Source organism: Mastacembelus armatus, chromosome 10 (genome assembly GCF_900324485.2).
Source record: "Mastacembelus armatus chromosome 10, fMasArm1.2, whole genome shotgun sequence".
In the NCBI taxonomy this organism is placed as follows: domain Eukaryota; kingdom Metazoa; phylum Chordata; class Actinopteri; order Synbranchiformes; family Mastacembelidae; genus Mastacembelus; species Mastacembelus armatus.
In genome coordinates this window covers 8,324,335-8,340,980 of record NC_046642.1, presented here as the reverse complement: position 1 = coordinate 8,340,980, position 16,646 = coordinate 8,324,335, and the positions used below count along the sequence as shown (strand labels likewise).

At 40.1% G+C, this 16,646-nt stretch overlaps 1 protein-coding gene across 9 annotated transcripts in view; it reads right to left on the bottom strand.

Moving 5' to 3' along the window:
- diaph2 (diaphanous-related formin 2) overlaps positions 1-16,646 on the bottom strand; it is a 340,283-nt gene that overhangs the window by 60,756 nt on the left and 262,881 nt on the right. For all 9 annotated transcript variants that reach the window (XM_026329686.1, XM_026329687.1, XM_026329689.1 and 6 more), the window contains one exon: positions 6,985-7,149. In XM_026329686.1, the coding sequence (XP_026185471.1) occupies positions 6,985-7,149 (165 nt within the window). The remainder of the gene's footprint in view (positions 1-6,984; positions 7,150-16,646) is intronic.

The window sequence follows — 16,646 nt, the reverse complement described above, 5'->3', positions numbered from 1 at the left end:
AAGAAAAACTAAATACAAAAACAGACACAAACCACGCAAAACTGACAGAAATTAGGATTCTACCTAATAATCCTCAAAAAATAATCCTACAGTCCACAGGCCATGTTTATGACTGACTATGTGCCCTGAACCCCTCTGGCAAAAAGTAGGAAAATGTGGCCACTGAATACATATTGCACAGTGGGGTATGTCAACTTTCATATTTAAATTCTCTAAGAGATAAAAAAGTGTGGTTTTGCATAACAACACCTTAATGCCAGGTAGGGTTGTCAACAACACCATTGAAGCAGCAAATTCCCTTTTTCAGGCTCATGGAGGCCATGAGACAAAGTGAGTGTATGTCACACTCTTGGCCTCCAGTGTGTCTAAGATGGAGATTATAAGTACTCCTCTATCTATGCCTGGCCGGAAAACTGAATGTTGCGCAACCCATAGGTCCAATCTACCAACAATGGCAAGGCAGCATTTTCCCTTTCCAGGTCTGTTCTTTAAATAATTCATGAAATGTGTTTGCTGTTCTTCCTTGACCCTGCACAACACAATACATCTCCCACAGCATGACTCCCCTCCAGTACCGCTGGCATACAAGTCAGACGGTCCAATGAGGGAGCAATGAGTATTTCCAACTGCTCAGTTGCACCAGTGATCTCACACAGAGAGTGTCACTGCTATATCTCATTTGAATTTTACATACACTACAGTGCCTGGGCTTTAAGGAGCAATTGTGTTTATTAGCCATCTGTTACACTGTGTGTCAAGATGTTGGGGGAAGTGGCTTCAAGAAGTTATAGGTTACAGACTGTGAGACTTCTGCTCAGTGGTATAGATGTATTCCCAGACTAATAGCTGACCTCCAAAATCTGGTGCCATGACTTTAATGACTGTGTCAGGCTAGTGTAAGTAAAAATACTGAGGAAACATAACAATGACTTAGTAAATAGGCAGGGCCTGTGGTACTGCCACAGCATCATCTTCAGTATGATCTGCATGATTATGATAATTTGTCATATTGTAAAGGAATTAGCAAGCTTTAGAAATATCAAATGTGCTCTAAAGTGGATGGCTGCACACACACCCCCTCCCCCCATCCCTCTGTCTGCCCACACACACATGCACAGAAACACATACAAATTATCATTCTAATCTCTTAGATGCTTTATCTTGCTACTTTGCGAACCAAGTCTGGGTCTTGTGGTCTTATTAGAAAGTCACTCAATTAACAAGCAAGAGTGTAAGCTCATCCCAGCCCATCTGCTGTGCTTTGATAACTCATTAATGGAAAAATCCTCATCCCCCATGCTCCTGGTCAGGATTACACATACAGACCCTGCGATTGCATTTCACTCATACTCTATTTCAGAATATAGCAGCAGCATTAAATTAACAAATTGTTGGACTCTTCGAATACTGACTCCATGTGCTGAAATCAAATAATATTTCACTGGCCCCAGAAAAAAAGAGAATGGTATGGAATTGGAGGAGAGAAAGAGAATGAAACAGAAGGAAAATAGAGTTAATGGATTCTCTTATCAGTTACATTCAGTTCTGTGAGGACTGTCTGTCAATGCATTTACTCAAATGCCTCATGTCGGTCGGGTGCATTAAGCCCTAGCTTTTTAGTAAAAGCAATTTAGGGTGACTGTATTGCTATGGAATTCTCTAATACTGCAGACGCTTTGTGCTATGAATGCATTACACAGGGCAATGCAACACAGATGAAAGTTAGCGATGTTTCTTCTGAGTCAAACAACTGGATGTCTCAATATTGAAGCAGCAGTCTGAGGAATTCCAGGCATAGAAAAAGTTTAATTCACGGCTCTTTTTTAAAATTAATAACTAACAAAAGTCATAGTGTTCAATTCATTTATCATTTGTAACAAATCAGTAATGCTTGTTGTAGGTCCATTCTGTCAAAAAGAACCACCTAGAAGACATCTCCCCAAAATTCCTTCACTGTCAAGAAATGCTCAGGAAGAGGCTTTCATTGTGCTGCAAAGGATCCAGCTCAGTTGTTTTCACAACATTCAAGTAGAAACAACCATTGATTCCTTGTGCTCTGCAAGCAGATGGGATTAGTCTTTGTGTCAGCAAAGCTGAAGAGCCAAAACCTATAAATAATATCTGACGAATATGGTGATTAAAGGATTGTTTTTTTATGAATACATTAACTTATAACCAGCTCTCCCCCCATATCAACCACAACACTATCCCACTCACTTCCCTCCCCTTATCCATAGCAGGAAAGTTTAAATCAGTAATAAATATTCATATGCAGCTATTTGCTTGAGAGAATAATTTATTTTCTTGGGTGGATGCCTCTTTTAGAGATATACAACTCTGGAATCCTTGAGGGAGCATTGTGTTGCGTACTGGTGCACTTTGATCAGTGGGAATGAAAAGTTGGTTTCAGATGGGGATCAGAATAAAAAGAGGAGAGGGATTCAGACAAGGGGACCTTGCCATTCACATTAATGTATTGTGAAGACTGAGATCATGCCTTCTGGACACTGTCATCATCCTGACATGGGGAATTGTTGGAGCAGTGCCAGGAGGGATGGATAGACTGAAGAAGGTGGAAAACAAAGACACCTGAATAAATAGGATCCTTTCATCATCCTTTAACAGAGTTGTCTACTCAGTAAAGCAGAAGTTGTGCTTTGTTCTGAGACACCTTTTTGATACCTCACTGTTAAAATCACCTCTTAAACAACTAAGCTGCTTTGCCCAAGTGCTTTATTCACAGCTATCAGTAACCACATTTCCTGAAATGTATATTCCATATTTACTTCAATAGTAAACCTTTCTCACCTATATATGCTCCTTTGTTTGAAGAGTGAATATGTGCCATTAATCTATTTTTAGTATGATTCCACACATTTTATGAATTCCCTCCAGTGCCCTGTAGTCACAACACATGCACATGGACACACACAAGCAGCCTCAAGCTAATGAAACTGTGACCACATCTACATTAAGCTGGGTAAATCCATAAACACATCTTTCTCTCTCTATTTAGGCCATCCCTCCAGACTAAAACAGCATTTTTTTCATATGTTGTTACATCAGTGACCAAACAGGTGGTAGTAGCTTCAGTTTCATTGTTTTCTTGAACTTTATTCAGACGAGAAAGAAGAAACAACAGTAACTGTTTTCCCAGATGCTGTTCTTTGCTTGTTCCATGGGGAAGCCATAATTCTGAACTTTAAGTGAACTTCTTCTTCTACTGTCAGTGTTACAAATAAAATTATTATAGTCTGCTTGCTGTAGACAATGTCCAACATGGAAATGAAAATAGTATGCCATTTGTTTTTATCATGTTTTTGTGGGTGTGACTTGTTTGTATGTGCTCAACACATATTCTGTATAATACCACACCAGAACAACTTCCTGGTTTGGTATTATATGGACAGAGGAGATATCATCTTGGAACAAAGTGGTGTTTTGAATTAACTCATCTTATTGTAGATGTGTTGAACAGGTTAACAGTCTTGCCTAAGCCTCTTTCATTAATATAACACTGGAATTATACATTCTCCTACTCTCAGCATTACTTGTTTCACATAATATGTTCTTACATACACTCTACAACTTTTCTTTATTTTCAGTTCCCAAGCTGGTACTAGACATTTCTTAACAGTAGGAGGAAAAAGAAGCCAGGTATGAAAAGCTTCTCTCCACAGACCCTGTGTAATAATTAGATTGTGGGAATATGTTCACACATGACAAAACACTAAGATTTTAAATATGCCAGATCCATCAAATGTTCTAAGGTGTTACCTTGAGCTTATATTCATCCATAAATGCTGTGCTTCTGTATAGGAATGGGCAGTGGGGTGACAAGACAAATATTATCTTTAAAAAAAATTGCCAAAGAAACCCCCCCTGAAACAGTCTATTTGGCAACAAAGAGACCTTGATTTATTACCTTCCAACTAAGATAGCATTGAAGGAAGTGAAAAAGAAAAACTTTTGTGACAAAAAGAGGTTATTGCAGTGATTCTATAAAAAAAAAAGTCTTTGGCAGACACAGTGGCATTATGACCCACTAAAAAATGACATATGGAAGGAAGTCACCCAGCAGGTGAGCACAGTTACATTCTTGTAGAGAACAGTGAAGGAACTTAAAAGTGAGACTGAAACGCATGTCAGGGCCATCCAAGACAATATGAAGTGCCAAATAAGTGGCTAGAAAACAAGGTGCACTTTCTGAAACTAAAAATGTTCTGGTGTTTCTAAAAGAGAAACTTTGAATCATCTCCAGAACTGGAGCTAAGAGCTAATTCTCTCAAAAGCACAAAGCCTGGTGGAGTATCAGATGACTGGAAAGGAAATGCTTCTATCCTCACTTGCTCATATCCAGTAGAGTAGAGCTCTATAATGCTGTTTGTGGTTTTGAAGGAAGAAAAAAATAACCTGATGATGTCAAAGTGATGTCACTGGGATTACTTGGTTTTAAAACATGTGAGAAAATTAAAACAGAAGCCTGAATTCCTCTCCAATCTGAGTAGACATAAGGATTTTACCAATGGGAATGAGGGCTTAGCAAAAATATACAATTGCAGTTACCATAATACACAAGGGAATGTCCCAAGAAATGGATAAGCCTTTACATGGAAGCTCCCTATGCAGATTGCCCCATCATGTGGCCCCAAAAGTGGGTTCACAGGCCACGCCATCATAAATCCTCATGGCCCCACCACAAGATCATGCTCCAGCCCTCCCTATCCTAAACCCGGTCACATTATATATCCTATGTTGCTTTTCCGCCCTCTCTTTGCTAACCTACTAATGCTATCACTTTCATTAAAGGGACTCAATGTGGGTGTGAGAGTGCAGGCAAGATGGTCTCCCTTTCAATAATGGTGTTTCGTTGAGTTGGGCCCATGACACAGAGAAAGCTCAACAGTGTGTTCCAGTGTCCCAGAACCATCCCTCTCTTTGCCTGCATCCACAAACCCAAACCAGCGGAGCAGGCTGAGCCTACCTTAGAGCAACTAAAGAAAAAGTAAAGAGAAACTAACCTCATACACTTAACCTGGTATTATGACATAAACATTGCTGTTGGCTTGGACAGCTTGTTCAGCAGCTGAAAGTAAGCTGGTACCTGGTACCATTAACTAACACTAACTATTGCTGCTGGCTTGGACAGCCCTCTCACAGCAAGGAAGCTAAGCAAACAGCAGCACATTTACCTAGTAAGATTCAGGCCTGCTTTATTCCCCCTCCATTTTGCTTAAAAGCAACAAAGCTAACACAGCATAAATGAACAGGCCTCAGAACAAACTCATCTGGAGGCTGTATTATGCACAAAGCATATGCTGGATGGAGACAGCCCTCTCAACAGTGAAAAAAGAAGACATGCTAACAACCAGACCTCACCTATCATTGTCCCAGCACCATATTTCTTACTGCCTGCTTTTATACCCAGTTCACTTAAAGAAAAGACTGATATTCCAACAAACCCTCTACACCCAACTTCCACTGATCAGACCTTAACGTTCAAACCACACTGCTCCACCTATATGTCTTCCCAGGGAACTATAAGTTCCACAAACACAACCCTCTGTGATTCTGACCACAGCACAAGATCTGGTGGTACTAACTATCTCCTGAGGCACTATTGTGTGACTACCCAAATCTACCCTCAATTGCTAGTCTCTCCCTATCTTTAGCTGCCCAAACGTATGCCTTTTCGAAGTTGCTTCCTTCCTGCTTTTTTCACCCTCCTGAACAAACAACATCTCTCCTTGATCGTTCTTCTCATCCATAGTATTTATTTCTATGTGTTTACTTTCAGTGACTGCTGCTACACACTTCAGTACTTGGTTATGTCTCCAGATGTATCACCCTTGAGTCAGGCTAGTTTTAAACGCTGAGAGAATGTGTCACCTACCCCTGAACACAAAGGGCACCCTCACTTACCCATTTATTTAGATTATGAGGAGATGGTAGTATATCATAGGTTGCACCTAATATAAGTTGAATCCTACTTGCCTCCATGCTTCATACATCTCTTGAACTTAATTCCTTTCTTTCTACACTTTCCCTGTTCATCCGCTGTCCCTGCTGTGCCTGAGAAACTGCCTTTGCACATCTACCAGCCTGTTCCTGTCTCCTCACCTCCTATTTTTCTTGTCAGCTGCTGATGCTTTACTCAGAGGAATCTGCAATGTATTTAGACCAAATCCACAGCGACCATACTCTACATGCCCTACAATATCCCTTTGTCTAAGAGCTGCCTGAGCCTGCAAAACTGCCTCCTTTGGGTTCCACTTCTTCCCTACTGAGACTGTTGGTCTTGTGCTCTGCACTGCTATATCTCTAGACTCTGACAAAGTCATCTCCAGTCTAACTCCTCTACATTATGGGAAGTGAAGGACTGATACCAAGAAAAAGTCAAAAATTGCTTGAATTTTGACATTTCTTTTTTTAAATCTGAAATCTGTTGGCGCAATACAAAATCACTGGAGTTTCTATTAAACATGTTTACAAACGGAAATTGAACCTGTCTTCCGTTTGAACCTGAGTCCTTTCTGTGTGGAATCTGCATGTTCTGCCCCTGTCTATGTGGTTTTTCTCTGGGTATTCTAGTTTGCTCCCACAGACAAGCAGGTTGGGGTTAGGCTAATTGGTGACTCTGAATTTCCCATAGATGTGAATGCATGAGTATTTGTCTGTCTCTATGTGTCAACCCTGTGGTAGACTGGTGATCTGTCCAGGTTGTACACCACCTTTCACCCAATGCCAGCCCCACAACCACAAACTGGATAAAGCAGTAAATATGGATGGATAGAAGGAAAAATGTACAAAATTATAACAGTCAACATGTCAGTGACACTGGACATCTTTAAGTAGGTGAAATTGTGTGGTAGAACATGTACAGGTGTGGGTGGTAGCCTCTGGTAGTTTATGTGCATTTACTTTGGAACAGCAAACATAAAATGTTTTGTGTACACGTACATAAACCATAAACTATGTACTCACCATGAAGAGGATGCGGAAGTTGGCCAGCTCTCCAAAGAAATCCTCCACACTGACAGAGTGAGGGTCAAAGGCAAAATAGCTCCCTATGCTCTCATAGAGCTTTTGCATGTTCTTGTGCATGGTAGACAGTTTTTCATACTGCTCACGGGACTGCTTGCAGAAGCCGTGGGAAAGACTGAGTCAAGGAAAAAGGGGGAGGAGGGGAACATGTCTCCAACACAGACAAAGTTACTATAATCAGCAATATAATCACATCACAAACACATTCATCTGGGAAAAAAAACAAGTCATTGTAAGAAATTAATCCTTCAGAAGTTTTATAGCATTCAAAAGGCTCTTCTGTGTCAAGGTCGGCAAAAAATCCTGGATAAAGGAGGGTCAGAGACAATCTAATGCACCATTACAATAACCTCTCCATCTCACTTTGGAGTCAATGGCATGGTGAGCTAATAGCTGCAACCCTGGAGTAATGGAAAGGTGTTTTGTAGTCAGCAGCATGACACAGATGGTTGCTGGAAAAGCTGATTGCAGTTATTGTTCTATTGTTTCTCCCAACAACAGTGGGGTCAGATTGTTTTGAACCTCACAGCTCGCGTCGCACTGTATAATTTACTGAACAGGCGGAGCACTTTTCTCTTGGTGAATGGCTATTGACAGGCGGCATCAGTTAAGCATTATCACAGCAGCCACTGACCTCATGGAGACTGTGCTTGTACACTCTAAGACTCACATGCCATGGGTGGGATGAAGCTGACACAACTTCACACAACACACACAAGCAAACATGAAAAATCTACCTGAAGCAGGAACTCTATTATCAGTGGTTTCTAGGTATCAGCGACGGTGTCCAACATCTTCAATTTCTTTCTTAAGAGGTTATAATTATTAAAGCTTTAACATCTGCAAGGTTGTCACTATGATGTGGGATTATTAAAAATCAGATTTTATTTTCTTAGCTCTGGCCATTAGTTGTATTATTTATGGTAACATTGTGGCAACAACTATAAAAATACGTCAAAAAGAGCAGTCAGAGGATCAGACAGTAAAAACACTCTGAAGGCTTTTTAAGATCAGCTACCATTTTATTTTTGGTAAAACAAGCAGGAGCAGACCTGTAATTCAAACAATTCCTTATTGCACAAAAAACAGAGTGTGCACAAATCCACTAAAACTATGTCAAAGTTGCCATTAGCCTTTGTTTGCTCTTATAAAGAAGTTTGACTTACCTAGGGATTTGTTTAAAATCTGTCTGAGTGGCCACTAATGTTCCCTGCCCTGCAGGACCTATTCTTTTAGAATGCAGCTATTTTTCCAGATTTTACCTGTTATCAATTACTGGGTGACTATGGTGATAAAATATATTCTTTAAATCTAAATGGATGTTGAGGAAAGGGTTTTGCATGGCTAAAGGAAGGCATTGTTTCAGTTGTATTCTGCTTATTTATGTTACTGCTTACTTAGGCAGCTGCTTCTTGTTCTCTGTGTCAGAAGTATATTATAAGCAATTAGTGCTCATATGCAGTCACCTTGGCAACATACACAGGTTGGTGTTACAGCATGTGGCCTGTGATTGTCAGGACAAGCAGTCAAAAAGATAATGTTCTTTGTGAGCAATTTTCCATTATAATGCAGAAGCCACTGTTTTTTGACAATGCAATTTATTTATTTATTGTTTGTTCTGTCATTTTGGTAGATGTCCTTGTAGGGGTACATGTATGTAGATTATTCTGTGACCCTATAGGCAAGTAATATAACTCCCGATTTTTTATGTGGATATAAATTAAACACTCATATGAGCATGATATACCTTTGCAACTGCATATGTTATGTGCGTATATGTAGAAAGGTCTTTGTGCAGCTGCAAGGGAATAAAGTACTGACAGGTTAGGCTGGTTGGATTACCTTCCTGCAAGCTAGTGATTACCAAAACACTGCAGTGACGGCACAGTCCAGGTTAGCAACAAGCCCACACACAGGCCTGATGGACGGACTCATCCCTCTGTCTTTCCTCTTCCTTGTCTGCCTGGACCTGATTTATCCCCTTTGCCTCTGTCAGACTGCCTTTTATCTCTTCTTTTGTCCACCTCCCCCTCACTGCACTTATGTCTGAAAACTCAGGGGCCCAATGGATAGATGTAAAAGTAAAACTTTTCCTAAGTAAGATATATTTGCTCCATCCAAAATGCTGGCAGACTTGTACTGTAGTGGAGTTGTATTTGTATAGTAAAGTCTTTAAAAAATCCTTATAAAGAAAAAATCTTTCTAGAATGAATCAACTATGACACAACTACATTCCATATGTTGTGACATCTATTAGTAAAACTGAACTTCATCCTAAAATAATGCATTCAGTTTTGAGTGCTAGACTGTGCTTCATTCAAAACCCACTCTTAATACTACTGAACTGGTCAGAATGGAAAAACTCAATGATTAAAATCATTGTAAAGTCCTGAAAAACATAAATATTTATAACAGCAAGAATAAAACTGAAAACAAGTATCAGGTTAAAGCCAACAGGTTAAAGCCAAGAAACATTAATATGGTCATTGAGCAGGAGCAGACACATAACGTTACATAAGTCTTGCATCAAAATCCTTATTAAATGCATTAACATACAGTACTGATTCCACTCCACAGGAAAGTCCACAGTGCCTTTGGCTCAGGAAATGTTTGGGTCAAAATGGTTGCCTTCATGGCAGAATGGCAGTTAAAGAAACACTGAGACAGTGGTTACTTTTGCTGCTTGTTGTGGCTTGTGGCTTTCTGTGTTTCTCTACTTCTCTCCTCTCTTTCTCAGTCAGTCTCACACATTCAAACACACATGTATGCACATGCACACTGTAGATGTGTCCCGCTGGGGACTGGAGTGAGGCTGGCCGGGCTTTTGCTCCTTGCATTTCCACATCAAAGACATGTCATATTGATGGAGCCTAACACACACTATCCCGCAGCAACACAACCAGTATGGTAGAGCTTTCATCCAACACACAGACACATACATACAGAATGAACAGGCAAACACACATGCACGTATACATATATCAGTGCATATACACACAGTTACACAACCAGTCAAGCACATCTCTCTATAAGCTTTTCTTTAGTTTCTCAATCACTGTCGTCTTTATTGGCTCTCTTTCTCCAAACATAAATCTTCTGTTTTCTTCTCCTTTCTTCCTGTCCACCATTCTCAGTCAAACCAAATCCCTTTATAATTCTCTTTATACATTTCCCTCTTGATATTCACTCCATTACATTCACTCAAACAAGAACTCCCTCCTTTCTTTCCTTTTCGGAGTGAACTTTCAGACACATGCTGTCTGAGCTGTGTCTGTTATTCATGTCACTTGAGCTTGGAGCAGAGCAGGGAGCAGAGGTGATGGGTCTCAAGGTAAAGCATCATGCAGCCTTTGGTTGCCCTGACCCTGTTTGTCAGTCTCTGCTCTCCTCTTCTAACTGTCCTCAGAGGAGGGCTACCGCCTGCACTTTCTGTGCACTGAACCTCACCAACACAGAGCAAGACAATTGCTGCAGGGCTGGAGGGCTCAATGTTGCAAATGTGGAAACTACGAAAGATGTCTGTGGTGTGCCTTGTGGACTTTATGCTAATGGTGAGATATAACACTTAATTTTGAATGCATGTACAGGCATTTTATAGCTCTGTGTCTTATCTTTCTCAAATGACTTTAGAATTTAAAGACAGTGTCAATAACTGAAGTTGACAAAAAAGGGAGGATAAACAATAATAGTTCCAAAAATGCTTGGGGAATAGCAGCATGTCACTAAGCATATGACACTAAAGCTTAGCTTACACAACTCCAGTTTCTGACAGCATCGTATCTGACAGTGCTGATTTACAAAGACAACGTCAGATGTAAAATGTGATGTCAATGACAGTGCTCTGCTAGTTCATCTTTTTATAATTCTCTCAGAGCTCCTGTTGTTGCCAAAATCCAGCCGTGCAAAAATCTAGAATTAGTTATTTGACCTGCCACAGTGTCCTTATTACTGAGTTTAATCAGTCACTTTTTAACTGTGTGTTTGACATGCCAGAAAGGGTGCATTTAACATCAGTAAGCTGCGATTAAGGGCACTCATTTTTAACACCACAAAGTGACATCAAAATCATACCCAAGTCAGACTTACCCTAGATGTAAAAACGCTTTTCTGGAGCTAGACTCCATTCAGCTTCAAGATAAAACCCAGAGAAAATCCATTTATGAGCCAAAACAAAGTTAAGACACAATGGCCACCTATGAGGATGGCCATAAATTACCTGGTTCTGTTTACCTGTGCGCATGAGAGAGTTATTAAAGTGCTGCATAAAACCCTTCAGTGGGGGCCCAAAAAGCCTCCCTAATAAATCTCCTGTAACCTAGTTCCATTAATGTTTATTTAATGCTTTTCCTATGTGCTCACTGGTCCTTCCATCCAAGGCCCCACACTAAGCCTTCTTTTCAACAAACCCCACCATCCCTGCTCCCTTTATCCCCACACCTACTGCCAACAGCCACTGTGGGCCAAATTACACCAAGGCTGCCCACTGACTGGACACAGCCCATCATGTTGAGAGTTCGAGTGGGATGGGAGAGGGATGAAGGAATGGAGGAGAGAGAGAGAAACTGAGTCAAAAGACAGAATATCTGATGTAAAAACAATACTCAAATGTATGAATTATCATCATCTGATATTATCTGTTTGCTGCCTGCTTTTGTAAAAGAAAGTAAAGCTTCATTAATACTGTGTTGTTATTTTTTTTCCATTAGCTAAGAACAGACATTATTGTATTCCACTAAATCGTAAGTCAGGTTCCTAGGAGAGGAAGACGGGACCACTCTGTTGTGCGGGTTGATACAAACAGAGGGAGGTCTGCAGGCTGAGCAGGAAAGAGGTTGACAGTGTCCTGAGCTGGGCCACGGCAAAAACACTGGGGCTGTCAGAGGGAATTAGTAGAGCAGCCAGTTCTGGGAATTTGGAATATTACCCAGTGCTGAAGCGACGAGGGGCTCGACATGGGAGAGGAGTGAGAGACAAAGAATGAGGAAGTGTGATATTATGAAAAAGAGGAAGTTGTCTAAATTTAAAAGCCTGTATGTTTAAAGGCACAGATCATATTACATATCCAAATGCAATCAATACTTTCTGCAATCAATACTTTTACGGTCTGTTTAAATTTTCAGTGAAGAGTAAAACTAAAAATACATAAAAACATTAAACAGCACCACAGTACAATCAGATTGTGAAAAGAAATGTGGAAATTAGAATTTCTTAATCACACAAGAGTCTAACATGATAACATGCTCACAGTTACGATGTTAAAATGCTGACATTTAGCGGATGACGAACCCACCAACACCACCATTTCAAGACTGCTACTTGAACCACTGGTAATTTATACAGACTGAAACAGAAATAGCCCTTTCAGCAGCAATAATTCTGGCTGAAATATCGTTGAACAAGACAATCTGCACTTGTTAACTAATTACACACTGAAAAAAGTTTACTTAATACTTAAATCGAAAAAGAATGAAAATGTGATTTGTGGACCTGTACAATCTGAGCTCATGTGGAGCCTGTTTGTTGTGCACACGAATACAAGAATTCAAGTCAGGTTCATTTCACATGGTGAAAATAATTTAATCAGCACCAAACTGAATTCCTTCATGAGAGAATACTCTCTGGAAAACACTGGACTTTGTCCAAAGTAATCAAGGCAACACCTTGGATGAAAAACAACGGTGTGCCATTGAGAAACTCTATCCTGTTGATTCATCTTTGTCACTGCACACATGCAGACAGACATACACATGCACACAGAGAAACGCTATCTCATTTTTCTGTCTCTCTCTGTCTCTCCGTTGGATTACAGAAGGTGCCAACAGGGTGGTGAATACACGATGCAATCTCCCTCCCCTTCACAAAATGTAATTAATGTAATACCTCAGACTGTGGCACTGAAGTGATCAGACTCTACCATAACCTCTTAACCTCCAACGCTCTGAGTGTCTTCCTCAAACCTCAAATGCCTTCTTAATTCACTTTGTAGTGCAAATCTTTAATATTTTTTCGACTCTGTATTACTAGATACATACATTAAGTTGGACAAATTAATAGAAACACCTGTCAGTATAACACAATTCAATGCAGTTCAGAAGTAGATTGCATATACATATATATTTAATAGGTGATGTATCTGTCTCACATCAGAGCCTCAGTGAATTAAATTACCAATTTGACACAGAGGTCATGACCTTTCCTCTCTCAATACAGATCTCCATCATCTCCCTGACAGCTCCTACCTCTTTTTTCTCTTGAAATTAAAAACCAGATTTGATGTCAATTTTACTGTCAATTTATTCTGCCCATCTGTCCCTGAAATATTTATACGTGTAGAGAGGAACGTTGCTTCTGCTTAAGCATTCAAAGCTCTTCACTACAGCACCCAGCTGGTGTTGGAACAACTCAATGAGGGGGAGACTGGTGGGTGTAATGACTACATCTGATAAAGGAAAAGAGAGTATATAAATTAGATATGAGCGGATTAGGTCCATGGGAATGACCTGTTGAATCATGGATGGGCTATTAAAATAGGGGAAAGAGCACAAGAAAAAAATGAGAAAAATAATTTGGTGTCCACTATGATGCTCCCTGAAAGTGAGTGCCTGTTAACACAGTGCCATTAGGATTACCAACACTCACATACATACACACACAACATTATCTTGGATAACCTTTTGTGGTTGTTGTCATCCTTTCATCTTCATCCAACGTAATCTCATGTCATATCGAAGCCCAAGGCCTGTGCCACTGTGTGTAATTTTCACAGTGGTAACATTACAATGCAAATCCACTGTGTTTACAAGGTTCATACTTGTCAAATTGCAAAAGGTCAAGTTTTTCACTTCCCTTGACTCTGATCTAATCAGTTCCTACTAAAGAGCAGTCCCTACCTCTACATTACAGAATGTCCATAGCAAATATCCAAGATGACAGATTATATACTACACACACACATTAAAAAAAAAAAAAAAAAAAAAAACATTCACTCCTGTGGGTGGTCTTTGTCTCCTTCAAGTTTGGGACCTCTGTCAGAGGCCTGGGAGCTTTTAAGGTCCTGTGCAGAAAAGATGCAGAAGGTGAAGGCAACAGTGGTCCCTATGGTAATAGAGAGAGTGGCTCCATCAGATCCCAGGAACAACATCTAAGATTCTGTGCAGGACCCCATGCCATGTCCAGGTAGTTGTATGTGATGATGACTGATGAATCACAATGGCTGGACTGCACATTTTGTTTCTTGATCTGTTGCTTGGCCTCTTTGTTTTAACTGTATTCATCTGCTTTAACAAGCATTTGGCAAACTCATTCTCACAGACATACACAGTCACTGGCCAGGCTGTTTTCATCAGATCATAACTGATCTGTGATACACAAAGTTTACATGTAATTTCAATAAATGCATTTCACCTGTTCATTTTTTTTTTTAGCATTTTTAACATCTACACCCTGTGACCACATTACTGTTGGTACAGTTGTTGGTGCTGCTGATGTGTTTATCATCAATCAAGAACTCAGTTATGTGGTGTGACCATATGCAGCTGACATTTTGCCAGCTGTCTAATCAGACTGCAGTGTTTGAGTTCAAGCCAAGACTTAAGCTGTGCAGGCCACCAACAGCAATGTGGCACTTATCTGTTCCTATGTTAAAGGCAGTCACTCACTATTAATGAGCTACTCTTACTCATACTCACTAAAACAGAAAGAAATGATTGCTAAAAAATAAATAAATTAGCACAAGCCAAAATTGCTTGAATTATTGCACCATGGTGAAGCCTGTCTATGCTATTGGCTATTCCCAGCAACCTTTAACAAATGCAGGTGCAAGTGCTGTTTACCCCTGAATTGCTTATGGCATCTCCAGATTACATCTATGTGTGATCACAGTGCATAAAACTGGAAATAAGACCTCTAAGGTGGCCATTTAATGCATGCCATCTGAACAGACCAGTAATCAAGCCAGGCAGTGCAATTTGCAAATGGACATCATGTTGGGTTGCCTTTGATGTGTGCTTCCAGATTGCTGGAGTGTTTTAAATGTCAATGGATTCTCCTGCCTTTATGCTTAACTGTCTCAACCTTCTGCGCTTTACAATAAGCTGAACATAGACTACTTTTAAATGTTTTAACGTAAAGCAGATTTAATCGATTCTGCAAAAAAGAATTATTCTTCCCTAATATGTGAATGAGATCAGGAGTAAGCTGCTGGATCTGCTGTACTGTATATGATTTCAACAGTGTACAAGACTGTCATTGCAATCAAATGGTAGTGTGAAAAGAAGAAATCTGACAACAACCTGGCCCCACCAGGGGGGCTTGCACCTAAAACAAAGTCTAAAATATTTTATTTATTGTGGTTAATGTGTTTTAAATAATTGTGCTTCAGTGCCAAAAGCTACAATATGAGTGAAACTAGTTAATAACTGGAAAAGTTTTTATTTTCTTTGTAGACGAAGAAAGAACAGCATAGAATGAATGTGGAGTGATAAAAGTCAGGTTGGAAAGGGGCTGGGAGGGTGGGGGGTTGGGGGAGGCACATGAGGATCATTTATTGATCAGATTCCTTCAGTAAGACCACTGGCCCAGCAGCTAGCGTGACAGAGTACAGCTCCATTCAATAGCCTTATCATTACCCAAGCACAAACCCATTCAGCAGGTCAGCCTATTTGGCCCATGGTTCAATGTTTGTGTGTGTGTGTGTGTGTGTGTGTGTGTGTGTGTGTGTGTGTGTGTGTGTGCGCGTGTGGTATGTGTGTGTGGTGTGGTGTGTGTGCGTGCGTGCGTGTGTGTGTGTGCGTGCGTGCGTGCGTGCAGTATGTGTGTGGTGTGTGTGAGGGTGTGTGTGTGTGTGTGCTTGCGTGCGTGTGTGTGTGTGAATGCAAAAGGAAGAAAAAAAAGGGGGGTAAATTTCGATTCTTTAAGCCAATGAATCCCATTATAAGACCACTTATACCACATTTCTTGGTTCAGAACACTTTCAGCCTAATGAAGTGTCCTAAGAGTAGAGGAAAAGTAAAAAAAAAGATGCTATCCTCTAAAGAGCATTGTAAGGGACAGGTAACATTATTTGTGGACAAAACTATCTTCAAAGTAAGAGGACAATGAATTTTACTAAACAAATGTTACTTTGTAAATTAAACCCAAGGCCGTTAAAGACCTTTGTATATAATACTGCAGTTTCCTGTAGCTACAACATGCTCTGTGATTGACATATTGTAAATTGAATCCAACATTCACAACTGGCAAAAAAGCCATGATAAACAGAACATTAAGAAATTAAAAACAATCAGCGCTGAAGCATCAGGTTTAAAGTGGGCTGATTTAACTACAAAAAGACAACCTCTTCCTTTATTAGATTACAGTCAAACATGAGTGGCAGAAATAGCTGTCAAAGACAAGAAGTTAGAGAAGGAGAGATGCAGAGTGGGGAGAAAGAAATAATGGAGCAGTCTCCATTGGCAACGCACAGAGACTATTTTTAGCAAATTAATTTAAGGCTCTAAATAATTAACTGATAATTATCTGGCAATCAAGAGTAAGATAAAATGATCTCCCCAAGGGTTTTTTTGTCATGTGGTCCCGTGGACAAAGGAGTTTTGTGTGACTCG